At 31.4% G+C, this 12727-nt stretch overlaps 1 protein-coding gene across 2 annotated transcripts; it reads left to right on the top strand.

Moving 5' to 3' along the window:
• Positions 1 to 1157: 1157 nt before the first annotated feature.
• LOC134711216 (mucin-2-like) lies at positions 1158 to 11542 on the top strand. 2 transcript variants are annotated; one of them, XM_063571687.1, is made up of 6 exons: positions 1158 to 1203; positions 5684 to 5719; positions 8486 to 8562; positions 8921 to 8989; positions 9729 to 9852; positions 10958 to 11542. In XM_063571687.1, the coding sequence occupies exons 1-6, from the start codon at positions 1179 to 1181 to the stop codon at positions 11530 to 11532; spliced, it is 906 nt and encodes a 301-aa protein (XP_063427757.1). In that variant the 5' UTR covers positions 1158 to 1178; the 3' UTR covers positions 11533 to 11542. The 2 variants fall into 2 exon arrangements, with proteins under 2 accessions (XP_063427757.1, XP_063427766.1); XM_063571696.1 differs by lacking the exon at positions 5684 to 5719 and having other exon boundaries at positions 1177 to 1203.
• Positions 11543 to 12727: the final 1185 nt, after the last annotated feature.

Raw genomic sequence — 12727 nt, 5'->3', positions numbered from 1 at the left:
CTATTGACTTTTGTGGACTTCAAGTCAAAGATCAAAGTCATAGTCAGAAAAGGAATTTAGGATTCTTAATAGAACTGCACATTAGCATGTTAGGGATTGCAAACTTGCTTAGATATATTGTCATAAATAATAAGAGGAAAATCCCTATCGATTTTAATGCCACTTTGTCTAATATCAAGGACAAGGTTCCAAAATAAAGACCGAATTTGTGCAGAAAAATGGACCAGGATGTATTATACTAGTTCTTGATTACAATTACAACCTTAGTTGGATACGTGGTCCACTATATATAGGTTATGGAATGATTATAAGATGTACATGTCTGACTGGTACATTTCGTTCACCTGTTGCATGGTTTAGTTCAGTTTTGTTGTTAGGTCTTTTTATAATAGGTCAACTATATTTGGTGTATGGAATGATTATAAGGTATACATGTCGTCTGGCAGGTTTCATCTGACAGTGACCTCATTTGTATGGTCCATTGGCCGATGTGTCTTAGATTCTATAAGCAATAAGCTTATAATATGTGATGTGTGGTATGATAATTAGGTGTACATATCTGTCTGTCTGTGTTACTCTGACCTTGATCTCATTAATGAGGATCATTGATAATGTTAAGTTAATGTTTTACTTTTATTCAAACATTTATATATCAGACTTTCAGCATGATTACAATTATGATATGTAAAGCACACCAGATATTTCAGCGTGTGCAATCTTGTTTCCTATTGTCTTGGACAATTAAAAGGATAGATCAAAACTCTGTCCAGCAGAAACGTTCAACAAAACAAGAATTTAGCAAATATAGTTTCCATTCTACAAATTTTTAAAGTATTCTTATCGGATTGTATCATTTTTATGCAAAGATGTTTTTTGTAGTTTCTCCACTATATTCGAAAAAAAAACATAAATCAGGTCTAATTAATCAACAATAATTGCAAATAAATGTAAAACTGTAAAGGGAAGCTGGACTACATCCCAGAACTGATATTGAACTAACACCTGTCCTTGGAGTGCTTTGGTGAATTCTGATTTTGGCAACGTTCTTGTTTTTAAAAGCATATTCATAAAAAAATATCCGTTTTTTTTACTGTAACTGTGGAATTGTTTTGACTTATATTTATGCTTGGCTATAAGAGAGGTACTATCAGCGTATTATTACACAACACAGGTAGATAATGGACATTCAGCTGGCTTTATTTGGTAAGGCGAATATGTATAACGAATGTTATAAGATTGTGATAATGAAGACTATATTCCGATGAAACAGAAAACGAGTAATGTTTTTCTTCACTTAGATCGTCTTATAATAATGTCTGAATGTGATTTTACTATGTAATTATATACCGTAAAGAACCAGAACAACGTACTGTTTGATTTGCTCGTTCGAATAATGCCGGGCCGTTACATGTAAATCTTTCAATACGATATGGTTTTTCGAGCTGGTTATTTAAAACCCATTCATTTAGTGTAGTCTTTCGTTAGTAGTTCTTTCTTTGGCAATTATACCACATTATCATAAAAAATCTCCTTATTTTGATTCTTTCACTGATTTAAAAAAAAACTCTCCAAAATTGAAAAAAATATATTTGTATGGAAGGGAAAACATGCGCATCGTATAGACCTAATAAATGATATGTGGTATCATACAATGGGAGGGGGAACACATGAAGATTTTATAGACCTTATAAATGACATGCCTTGCTTGTGTCCTAAAACTCGTTCTAGGACTGTAATTGTTGAATTTTTAGTTCCATTTCCTGTCGCATATCCATATTTGTTATTGAGATAAACATATGGTCCGGATTACAAAGTTTTAATAAGGAAAATTCCATTGGAACAGATAACAACTACTTGGTTCTAACGCAGTAAAATATCCATTTACCTGGTCTGGTTTTAAATACAAAACCAATTTCGAAAAGTTATTAAATATAATGATATGTATCCACACAAACTTTAGTGAGAGTTATTCTGATTTTCCCCAGACTTTTATAAACACATATAATTTTTTTCCTACATTGAGTAAGATTAGAAACATATGCCCCTTCAAATACAATTAACAATAAAGTGCGCATCATCCGTCATACTTTACATACAAGACACCAAACTATCCATTATTGAAGACCAAAGGAAAAATATATAAACAATCACAAGTCTTCATATGATCTTCTACTATGAGCAGAATACAAAACGTGCACAAAGCTCCAATTTAAGCTAGAGTACTCGCAAATTACTAAGCTATAGTTCAAAGTTCAATTCCATTTAATAAATTTATCAAGTTTTCCATGATCATCCATGACAAAAATAACACCACCAGGACACCTACAATGCATGGATATTTATAAAAAGAAGATGTGGTATGATTGCCAATGAGACAACGATCCACAATAGACCAAAATGACACAGGCATTAACAATTATAGGTCATCGTACGGCCTTCAACAATGAGCAAAGCCCAAACCTCATAGTCAGCTATAAAAGGCCCCGATAAGACAAAATAAAACAATTCAAACGAGAAAACTAACGGCCTTATTTATGTAAAACAATGAACGAAAAACAAATATGTAACACATAAACAAACGACAATCACTGATTTACAGGCTCCACACTTGGGCTGACTTAGTTTATTATCAGTCCGAACATAACATTACCTTGTGCAATACCAACAGGTGATAATAAAGGATGGATGGCACTTATTTTAAAAATCAAATAAGTAACGACGGAGCGCAGGGCCATATATATATTTCCATGACAAAAATGACATTCAGGACGCCCCCAACGGATTAAGTGTGAAAATGTCATTCTCAGTCTGTGAAAAATAATGGACCTTGTGCAATGCCAAAATATAAGTACTAACAGGATGCCTGTCAAAGGTGATAAAATATAATGGATAGCACGTATTTTAAAAATTATATATCTAACAACGGGGCGCAGGGCCATGTTAGTAATGTATTCAAAGAATTAATAAAAATAAAATTAATGTTAGAACCGATAATGCTACAATTGATAACCTTCAAGAGTGTAAAGGACGAATAAGTTCGCATGAACTTAATAGATAATATCATTGTACACACTAAGATGTGATATTCCGTTTTTTTATAAAAATTCCTACAGACCAATTTAACATTCCAAACCGAATGGTTGTATCTGTGAACTGATTAAGTAAATTTTCAGAGTAATTTGTAATGAATAGATAATTGCAAGAAAATGTTTGTGTTTGTATAAGATTCATACAAAGTCTGTTCCTTTGGCTTTGATATATTGAGCGAATTATCATATTATTAAAAACAAAAATATTATAGAAGTATAAATTAAAAAAAATCTATCAAATTGAATGTATGCGGATTTTTGTCGAGCCTTCGACTTTAGTCTTAAGTTTTTGAAATTAAATTACTTTCTTAAACTATACTGAATTTCTACCAAACTTGGACAGAAGCTTGTTTATGATCATAAGATAGTATCCAGAAGTAAATTTTTCCGTATTTTACATATAAATGGACTTAGTTTTTTTCTGCGGGGAAACATAACATTCACTCTGTGGTTAAAGTTTTTAGAATTTTAATAACTTTCTTAAACTATCCTTTGTTTGTACCAAAGTTTGATAGAAGCTTATTTATGATCATAAGATAGTATCCAGAAGTAAATTTTGTAAAAAGATAACTCCATTTTTTTCTGTATTTTACTTTTAAATGGACTTAGATTTTCTTCCAGTTAACATTACATACAGTCTGCAGTTAAAGTTTTAAGAACATTTATTTGATTCATTAACTCTCCTAGATTTTTACCAAACTTGGACAGAAGCTTCTTACAATCATAAGATAGTATCAAGAGACACTGGGTTCCGCGGAACCCTTACAAATTTTTACTCAGTAATGGCATGTACCTTGGTCCATAACAACAAAGTAACAAGGCTGCGTTTGAATTTGTCTCCATTTTTCGAATCTGTTACGATAAATGTGTACATCAATGATAACGAATATTATACTGCAATCAGCTAGTTTACTGTACAGATAAAGCTATACGTATAAACGTTAGCTTTATACGTCAATGACCCCAACTGACCTATAAGCCCCGCCTCCTTATTGTATTTCATCAACAACATCACGTCACGACCATGACAACGTAAAGTAACAATGGTCAAACTTTTTTCAATTTAAACTTTTATGTCTTCAAATTGGTTATTTATATATCATGTTTATCAAATGTTATTAATTAAGTTCATTTTCCCTTTCTAATTCCTTAATACGCCAATGTCTTACCACCTGGACTACGCTCATAGGGAAATACCCCAAAATGGTACCTCAAGAGGGAAATTCCAAACACTTTTTTGAACAATTTTTGTTACATCTTTTTTTTCATTTTTCATTTTTTTTTCGATTTCAGTATAAAAACAATATACGTATAGTGTCTTGAAATATGAAATTTATTTGTATTCGGCACGAAACGGGAAAATGCTCGGTAGAACCTCGCATTTTCCCGTTTCTAAGCCTCATACAAATAAATTTCATATTTCAAGACACTATACGTATATTGTCTAAATAGCACATGGATAGATTGATTAATCGATTGTTGTTTGCATCGCCCACAAGAAAATATTTCATGCAATACAAGTGTGGACACAGATCAGTGTGGATAGTATTTTTGGATGTTTGGCAGTGTTTTCTCAGTGACATAAAGAGTTTTCTGGTTCCCCCCATTGGCCTTTATGTTGAACTGTTGTGCACTGTACTAAATACTGAAACTAGCAGTGTCTTTTATTTAATATTGAGTTTTGCTTTCCAAGACTGTCATGGAGGAGACACTAATTTAAATCAGTGCCGACCATTTATAGATTTATTTAGCTAGACGTTGTTTTTAATATTAAATCTACATATTGGCCAAGGAACTATCAGTGTTTCATGTATATGACAGGTCCGTAGCCAGGAATTCCAAAGGGAAGGGGGGGTATTTGGACTCACAAACTTGACTTTAAGAGTCACAATTCGAACAAAACGTTGACTTTAACAGTGCTTATTTGTTTTCAAAGGGGGATTCGAACCCCCCTGGCTACGGGTATGTATGATATGTATAATCCTATAGATAAATGTTGTGCGTGTGTAACGTTACATTGGATGATTTCATTTCAACATTTTAACTTTGAAATAACTTCTATGTAAATGCATTAACCTTTAAAAAAGAAAACCGTTAAGGGAACACAGCTAGGTGAGTGTGCTCCAACGATACAATCTCCGGCGAAGAGTTCATATCCGTTCCATACATACTCCGCAATACTGCACTTAATATTAGTGTAGTGTTACTCGTCAGGTTAAAGTTTTTGGTCGAGGCAGTTTTTGATGAAGTTGAAGTCCAATCATTTTGAAACTTAATACACATGTTCCTTATGATATGATCTTTCTAATGTTAATGCAAATTAGAGATATACCCCCATTTTCAAGGTCCATTGAACATCGAAAATGATAGTGTGGATTGGGCATTCGTGTACTAGGGACACAAGTCATTCTTTTTTATAATGTTTGCCTTTACCACTTCAAAGTCTTTGACAAATAAATACGGTCGTTAGTTGAAAGATACTACAATTTTGTAAGAAAATGTTGTGAAGTATAAGGCTTATAAAAATCGTTATATTGTATTTCTTTTGATTTGAAAATTTAACTCTCGAAATTCACGTTTGTGTATTTTAACAGTTTTCTTCGCCGTATGTGGATTTGAATTCGTAGTTGGTAAGTACTTGATGTAAGAAATTTTCATGATATATCACATTTCAAAACAATATTGCCAATTTTTCCATAAGCCCTCACACAGTGACAAAATTAAACAGTACCGATATCAATATTAATATTAAAAACATAGGATGTGGTATAATTGCCAATTGGACAACTCAAACAGCATTGAAATTAACAACAATAGGTCACTAAACGGCCTTCAACAATGAGCAAATTCCAGCTATTCAGCTGTGAAAGACCTTCATATGAACATTATATATATATATATATATATATACAAATACTTAGTAAACGTCAGAATACAGTTCTAGTATGTAAAATAAAATATTCCGTGAATTTCCGTTGTTTATTTATCAGGCATACTATTTATTTTTCATTTTTGTGAAGTTCAAGGCTAGCTGTTTTAAAAGAGTTTCATAATATGGGACCTATACAATGGAATAGTTTCTTCGTAAACTTGGCAAATAGTTACATTCCCATTACTTGACAATCTTGACAAAGAACATTTTTGTAAGATCTGTCTATTAGTCGTCATTATTTTTCCCACAATCTCAGGTAGTGTGATTTCGTTATTTATCTGAAGTCTGAAAAAGGCATTATTTCGAACCTCTCGAGTTTTTCTTTTTTTCAAAAAACGAAAAAAAAGCTGCGTTAGTCGTGATGACACTGTAGACATAGGTCGCTATTTATGCATATCCCTTTATTTGTTAAGTAGTATACAAGATTTGTTACTGTGTTTGGAAAAATAAAGGTAAGTAATGCAAATATATTCGCGTGGGAAAATAACAAGATTGAATCAAATAAAGTTGCAAGACAAAACGCGAGAGACCCATATAATGTTGGAATTAATTGGTCATATCATTTTACGTTGCTTCCTGGTTTTCAAATGTTTGGGTTAATTAATTTAACTTTGATCGTTCCTAATGAAGGCAAATCTAGAAAAGCGTTAAGGACGCACTAAATCCAATAAGTGTTATTTTCATTTACTTAAAAACATACAAAAAAGTCAAATTCATGATGCCAAAGTAGAAACCGTCTGTTTTGTCGTAAACATTAGTATCCTATTCTGATTTTCTCAAGATGTGACATTTGTGTCCAAAAATGGATATTAAGAACTGTTATTATTTTCTTTATTGTGCTAATTTCTCATTCATAATATTTAATAATTATGAAATTAAGTTATTTATAATGTTCAATTTTATTTTTGTGATTTATTTATGCTGTTCTATTTCAGGTAAAACCACCTCGTCTTTGCGATAATTATTAATTAAGTTATGACGGAACACTATTCATAGATTATTATTGATAAAAATAAGAAGATGTAGTATGACTACCAATGAGACAACTATTCACAAGCGACCAACTGACATAGAAGTTAGCAAGTATAGGTATAGGTCACCGTACTGCCTTCAAATATAATCAACTCCTATATCGCAAGCTTTAAAAGGCACCGACACAACAAATCGTAAAAAATAAATAAAAAATAAACCGACAAAGGAAAAACAACTATGATTTATGCAGGTTATTTTTTTTAATGTAATCTTTTCTACGAATAACCCACCTAGCATTCGAAATAGGTTATTACGGAACTCCATGCTTTACAATATAATTGATTCATGCATTTTTAATGATGTTTTAATTTCCCTATATTGTGTAAAAATAAAACATTGTAATATATAACCATTACAGTGCTATTTTTCAGTCAAGTGTGGGCAGATCTGTTGGCAAATAGCACATCAAACCGGTTTTAGATATTTTGAAACATTTTATATTTTATTTTGTTACACTACTTCAAAGAGTTTTTCATATTCTTTATTCTTTTATAATATTTTCCTACATTAAAATTCAATTAACCGTTGTATTTTAATATTTGACCCTATTGATTTTAATCGATTTAGATGTAGTTATAACTAAAAAAAACTCAACAGGAGCAGAAATGGTCGGAATGTCTTCCTACTGTTCTTATTCATCAAAATATTTAGACGACTTATTATAGGAGTTATTGACCTTTTTGACAAATTTTACATGTATTTTCATATTTTGCCTATTTCCTTGAAAAATATGCCTTTAATAGATAGTTAGAAACATAATTATAGCAACAATGATGAAAAAATCTACAAATATGTTTAATGGTCAAAATCACCAGTTTACTCCTACTAAGAGTTATTGCCTTATAATGATTTATATATATATATATAGCAAGACTAAGACAAAGTCTTCAGTCTACTCCTTATTGGAATATCGAGTATTGTCTTTTGATGACGATTTTTGCCATTCCTTTTTCGCTTTTGTTGAATAAATTGCAAATTATAAAAGATAGATAGAAACTTTATAAGCAAATATGAAAAACAAGACAAGATCATATAAAAAGTCATAACGGACGAAATCGTCAATTAGGTTATTCAACTTATTGTAACAGAAGTAAATCCATCGATTTCCCCTGTGTTGCCTGTAAATAGAAATACTTGCAAATGTATTAAAAAGCTGCGAGCAAACATTTAAAGAAATCCACAAAAGCGCACACATGTATTGCGTTCTCTTTTACAGAGGAAGAAATTTAGGTCATCCTATATTTTTTTTTCTCAATTGGTGCCGCTGGTAATTTAAAAAAAAAAATTGTATAGAAAACTTGAAACCGTTACATCGGTTAGTATCTCTAATGATTACAATACTTGGTGCTCTCCAAATAAATAAAAAATAAAATAGGTTACTACTCGTTTATTAACAAACAGTTCCCTAAATATATATATATATATATTTTAGGTCTGACATGCCGACTTTGTTACTATGCACAAGATGTAACAAAGTGTGGAGCTACAACACAATGTCCACAAGATGAGGTGATGTATATCATTATTTGTTTTCCTGTAAATCTTTCGTTCTTTGGAGCGGTAGAGTTAGATAAATGTCATGGTTTCAAGTCTTTTACCATTCAGTGATATCTATATGGAAATAAGAAGAGGGATAAGATATTAATCAGTAGACTTTGTATTTCTTTATTTTGTCCAGAGTCGTGTCTCTGCGGTTTGTGCGTTGTAATGAACGATTTTTTTTAACAATTTATTTTTATTTCTAAGCAAATAAAAATGTTATATCTAATTTCCTAAAAGTGAGCTTTAAAAGGTATAATGTTTATTATTAGTTTGCATTACTTTGAACTGCTATTGTTATTGTGCATATTCAATTTGTATATTTCAGCATTGTGGAATCCATGAATTTTCCATGAATGGAGTGAAAACGTATCATGCTGGGTGTATTTCCACTGATGTAAGTATCATGTTAGGAATTTATAGTAAACAGTCATATGTTTTATAAATGTTTTTAACTTAGATATTAAGATTAAGAATTAAGAACATATCATGAAAATATTAATCTGATTATTTATATGGTTATTTTATTTAAAACTATTCCTTGTATTCGACCGAGCTGGAGCTACATTGTGGAATGACCTACCAATTCATTTACGGAGAGAACAATCGCTTCCTCGTTTTAAAAAAGGTTTGAAGACACATATTTTTAGACTGGCGTACTGTGATGTGTAAGAAATGTGATAATTTATTATTATTCTAAAAAGTTTAAGTGATAGGATCTTTTTTTTTATTTTTAACTTATTTAAATTTTTAGTTTTGACGATTTTATTGAATAGACAGTTTTATTTATCTTTTCATTGTGTTTTACTGGAATGTAAATACTTATAATTTTCATCATTATTCTTTTATTGACTGTTATATTTAATATGTTTTATGGTATTCATTGTGATATATATTTCCCCTGCCAATGCTCTTAATTTCCATCATTATTCTATTTAATTTCTGTTTTATTCTTATGTTCATATATATATAATTGCTATTATTGTATGCATTGTGATATATATTTTCCTTCAATTTTATATGTTAAGCGCTTAGAGTATTATGTTTATTAGATAGGCGCTATATAAAAGCTATGTAATAATAATAATAATAATATTGTAATTGTAAATAGAAGTGAAAGATTTGATTAATTTTAGGTGTGCGAAGGAAGACAAGACGCACCAATTAAAATATTTGGAAAACGTAGACAATTAACAACTGTAAAAGTACAATGCTGTGATACAGACCTGTGTAATGTCGATCCAAATAATGTTACGACAGGTAGTTTTTTAATGGAACTTGAGTTAACCCGAATATAAAGAAATAACAAGTTTTGCAGGACATAAAATTGAGAATGGAAATGGGGAATGTGTCAAAGAGACAACAACCCGACCAAATAAAAAAAACAACAGCAGAAGGTCACCAACAGGTCTTCAATGTAGCGAGAAATTCCCGCACCCGGAGGCGTCTTTTGAATTGTATCTAATATTGCTCCGAATGACGTATTTTTGGCATTGCCAAGTGAGTGATGTGTACATGTGATTAATATTGTATTGGCAATTGCCTTCATCAGCGTCAGCCTTTTTTTACTTTGGAAAGATACAACCTGAAAATCCTTTGCAGGTTATATAATATACTTATATCTATGTCAGTTTTTTTAAAACTAGTTATATATTAATATCAGCTATTTTTGAATTCCCATCCGTTGCCTTTACCATATGTAGCTATTAGCACAAATATATATGTAAAGCGTGGGTCTACACGTACTTATACGTAGCAAAAGGTGGTAAGAACGTAGCACAAACCTAGTAAAAGAGGGACGACAGATACCAAAGGGACAGTCAAACTCATAAATCTAAAACAAACTGACAACTCCATGACTAAAAATGAAAAAGACAAACAGAAAAACAAAAGTACATATGACACAACATAGAAAACTAAAGAATAAACAACACGAACCCCACCAAAACCTAGGGGTGATCTCAGCCTAGTTTTCAAAATAATGGGACATTTTTATTCGAAACGTAGCTGAAACGTAGTAGAACTTGACAGTGTGACTGGGGCTTTAAAAAAGCTGACGAAAAAGGATTGACACTGATGAAACTTGGCTCTTTGATTGTTTTCTTTGAATATAAATATATTTGAGTACATGGGTTTGTGTATGCGCCTGTATTCATAATACTTTAATTCCATTTGTCAATGATAAAATATCAGAAAAATAATCCTTATAGAGTTGTTTTCCGGTTTTATTAGTTTGAACAGTGAACTGTTATATGTTGATAACTTTTTGCCATTTGCTCTTTATGTATAGTTGTATCATAAGCAATTATACCACATCTCACTATTATTTATACTATAACGTAATAGTGTGTTTTTCTCTCTAAAGGATTGCCAGAAATGAATGTAACCACCACCCCATCTAAAACGACTGGGAGTTCTACATCTGACCAGCAGTTAATGACGTCAAACATTCCTACGACTTCCACCACGTGCGTTGATCATTCTAACTGTGTCCACCTTTTACAGACATTTCCAATATGTACAGATTCTTATACTGCAAAGACTGTTTGTCCAAAATTATGCGGTTTATGTGATACTGATACTTCAGCAGCATCACATACATCTAACCAATGTGTAGATACTTCGAATGAATGTGAATTACTGATACAACATTTTCAAGTTTGTAACGATACTGAATTCTCATTGGCTAGATGTAGAAAATCTTGCAACATGTGTTCGCAAGTCACTACAACAGTACCTAGTGTAGAGACGCCTCCGCCGAATAGAGAAACACCCTCACCAAGTCGAGAAACTCCTTCACCGAACAGAGAAACACCCTTACCTTCGCAGAGCTCTTCCTTAATCTTACCAAATATAGAGACACCACTTCCAAATCGAGAAACGGTTGAACCTTCTCAAACATCAGCACCTCTACCAAATATAGAGACGCCAAGCTTTTAAAAGCATTTGTTTTTTTTCGGAAAACAAAAAAACTTTACTAATAAAAATGTTATAATATCACAGCTCTATATACATACTTCTAAGTTGCAAAGCTACACTTTAGAAAATTCAATATTAAGTAACACGAACCCGACCACGAAACTAGTTTGCCCGGGAAGGGAAAGCAGTTCATGTTCCCCTATTTTGAATTCGTCATTTGCTCATGCAAGTAAAAGTGATAAACCGCATTCGATGATTTGAAAATATGACGGGATCGTTGCATTTTGTATTTCCTTCGATGTAGCATGTTTCAAAATCATTCAAAATTTACAATTTCATATTTTTACATTTATTGGAATGTATAGAACATTTCGCTCTTATAGATATTATTAAAAGTTACAAAGATCGCATATATCAATGTTTTAAACGCTTTGATCTTTAAACCCGATTTGTTTCAATTGTATTAATAATTTCAAGAATTAACTAAAACCCTTTTTTAAAGAATAAATATCCCATTACGTCAGACGATAGTTTGTTGTTACGTGGTCTGTTTCTTATAAGTCAAAGTTTAACCTCAAGAAAAGCAAGCTGTTTATTAAATCATTAAATGTTATGCAGTTTCGATTCAACATATTTGTTGTAAAAATGGGATCCTTTAAAAGATCATCCCTATAAAGATATGAAAAAAATGAATAAAAAAAATACCGAAAAATTGAAAACGGAAAGTTCTTTTATAAAATGCCAAAATCAAAAGCTTATACACATGCAACGAATAGATAACAACTGTCATGTCCCTAACTTGGTACATGCATTGGAAATGGTAGATTAAACCTGATTTTATAGCTATCCTAATCTCTCACTTGAGTGACAGTGACATTAAAATTCTATTATATTAGCAACGATGGGTAAAAATGTAAAAATTGGGGTACATTAGTCAACATTGTGTTATAATTTTGATCACTATAAAAACAAACAAAAATGCAGTTAAGAAACACAAAAAGGCTTAAGACAAATCACATTAATAAAAATGAAAGACAAGAATATAAAAAAGTACCATAGCACAATAACACAATGACGGGATGCACAAGTACAGAGCCACGTAATATGAAACAAAGAAACACAAAAAGGCATATAGACAAATTACAATAGCAAAAATGGAAAGACAAGAATATAAAAATTTATCATAGCACAATAAAACAATAACGGGGTGCATAAG

Source organism: Mytilus trossulus, chromosome 1 (assembly GCF_036588685.1).
Source record: "Mytilus trossulus isolate FHL-02 chromosome 1, PNRI_Mtr1.1.1.hap1, whole genome shotgun sequence".
Lineage (NCBI taxonomy): Eukaryota > Metazoa > Mollusca > Bivalvia > Mytilida > Mytilidae > Mytilus > Mytilus trossulus.
The sequence above is the reverse complement of the archived record's forward strand: the minus strand, read 5'-3'. Positions and strand labels throughout refer to the sequence as shown.

Excerpts from the sequence above, each read along its gene's own strand:
- LOC134711216 (XM_063571687.1), top strand. The coding sequence starts at position 1,179 with ATGGACATTCAGCTGGCTTTATTTG. Across the intron at positions 1,204-5,683 it reads CATTCAGCTGGCTTTATTTG|TTTTCTTCGCCGTATGTGGA; the intron begins GTAAGGCGAATA and ends GTATTTTAACAG. Across the intron at positions 9,853-10,957 it reads TCCAAATAATGTTACGACAG|GATTGCCAGAAATGAATGTA; the intron begins GTAGTTTTTTAA and ends TTCTCTCTAAAG.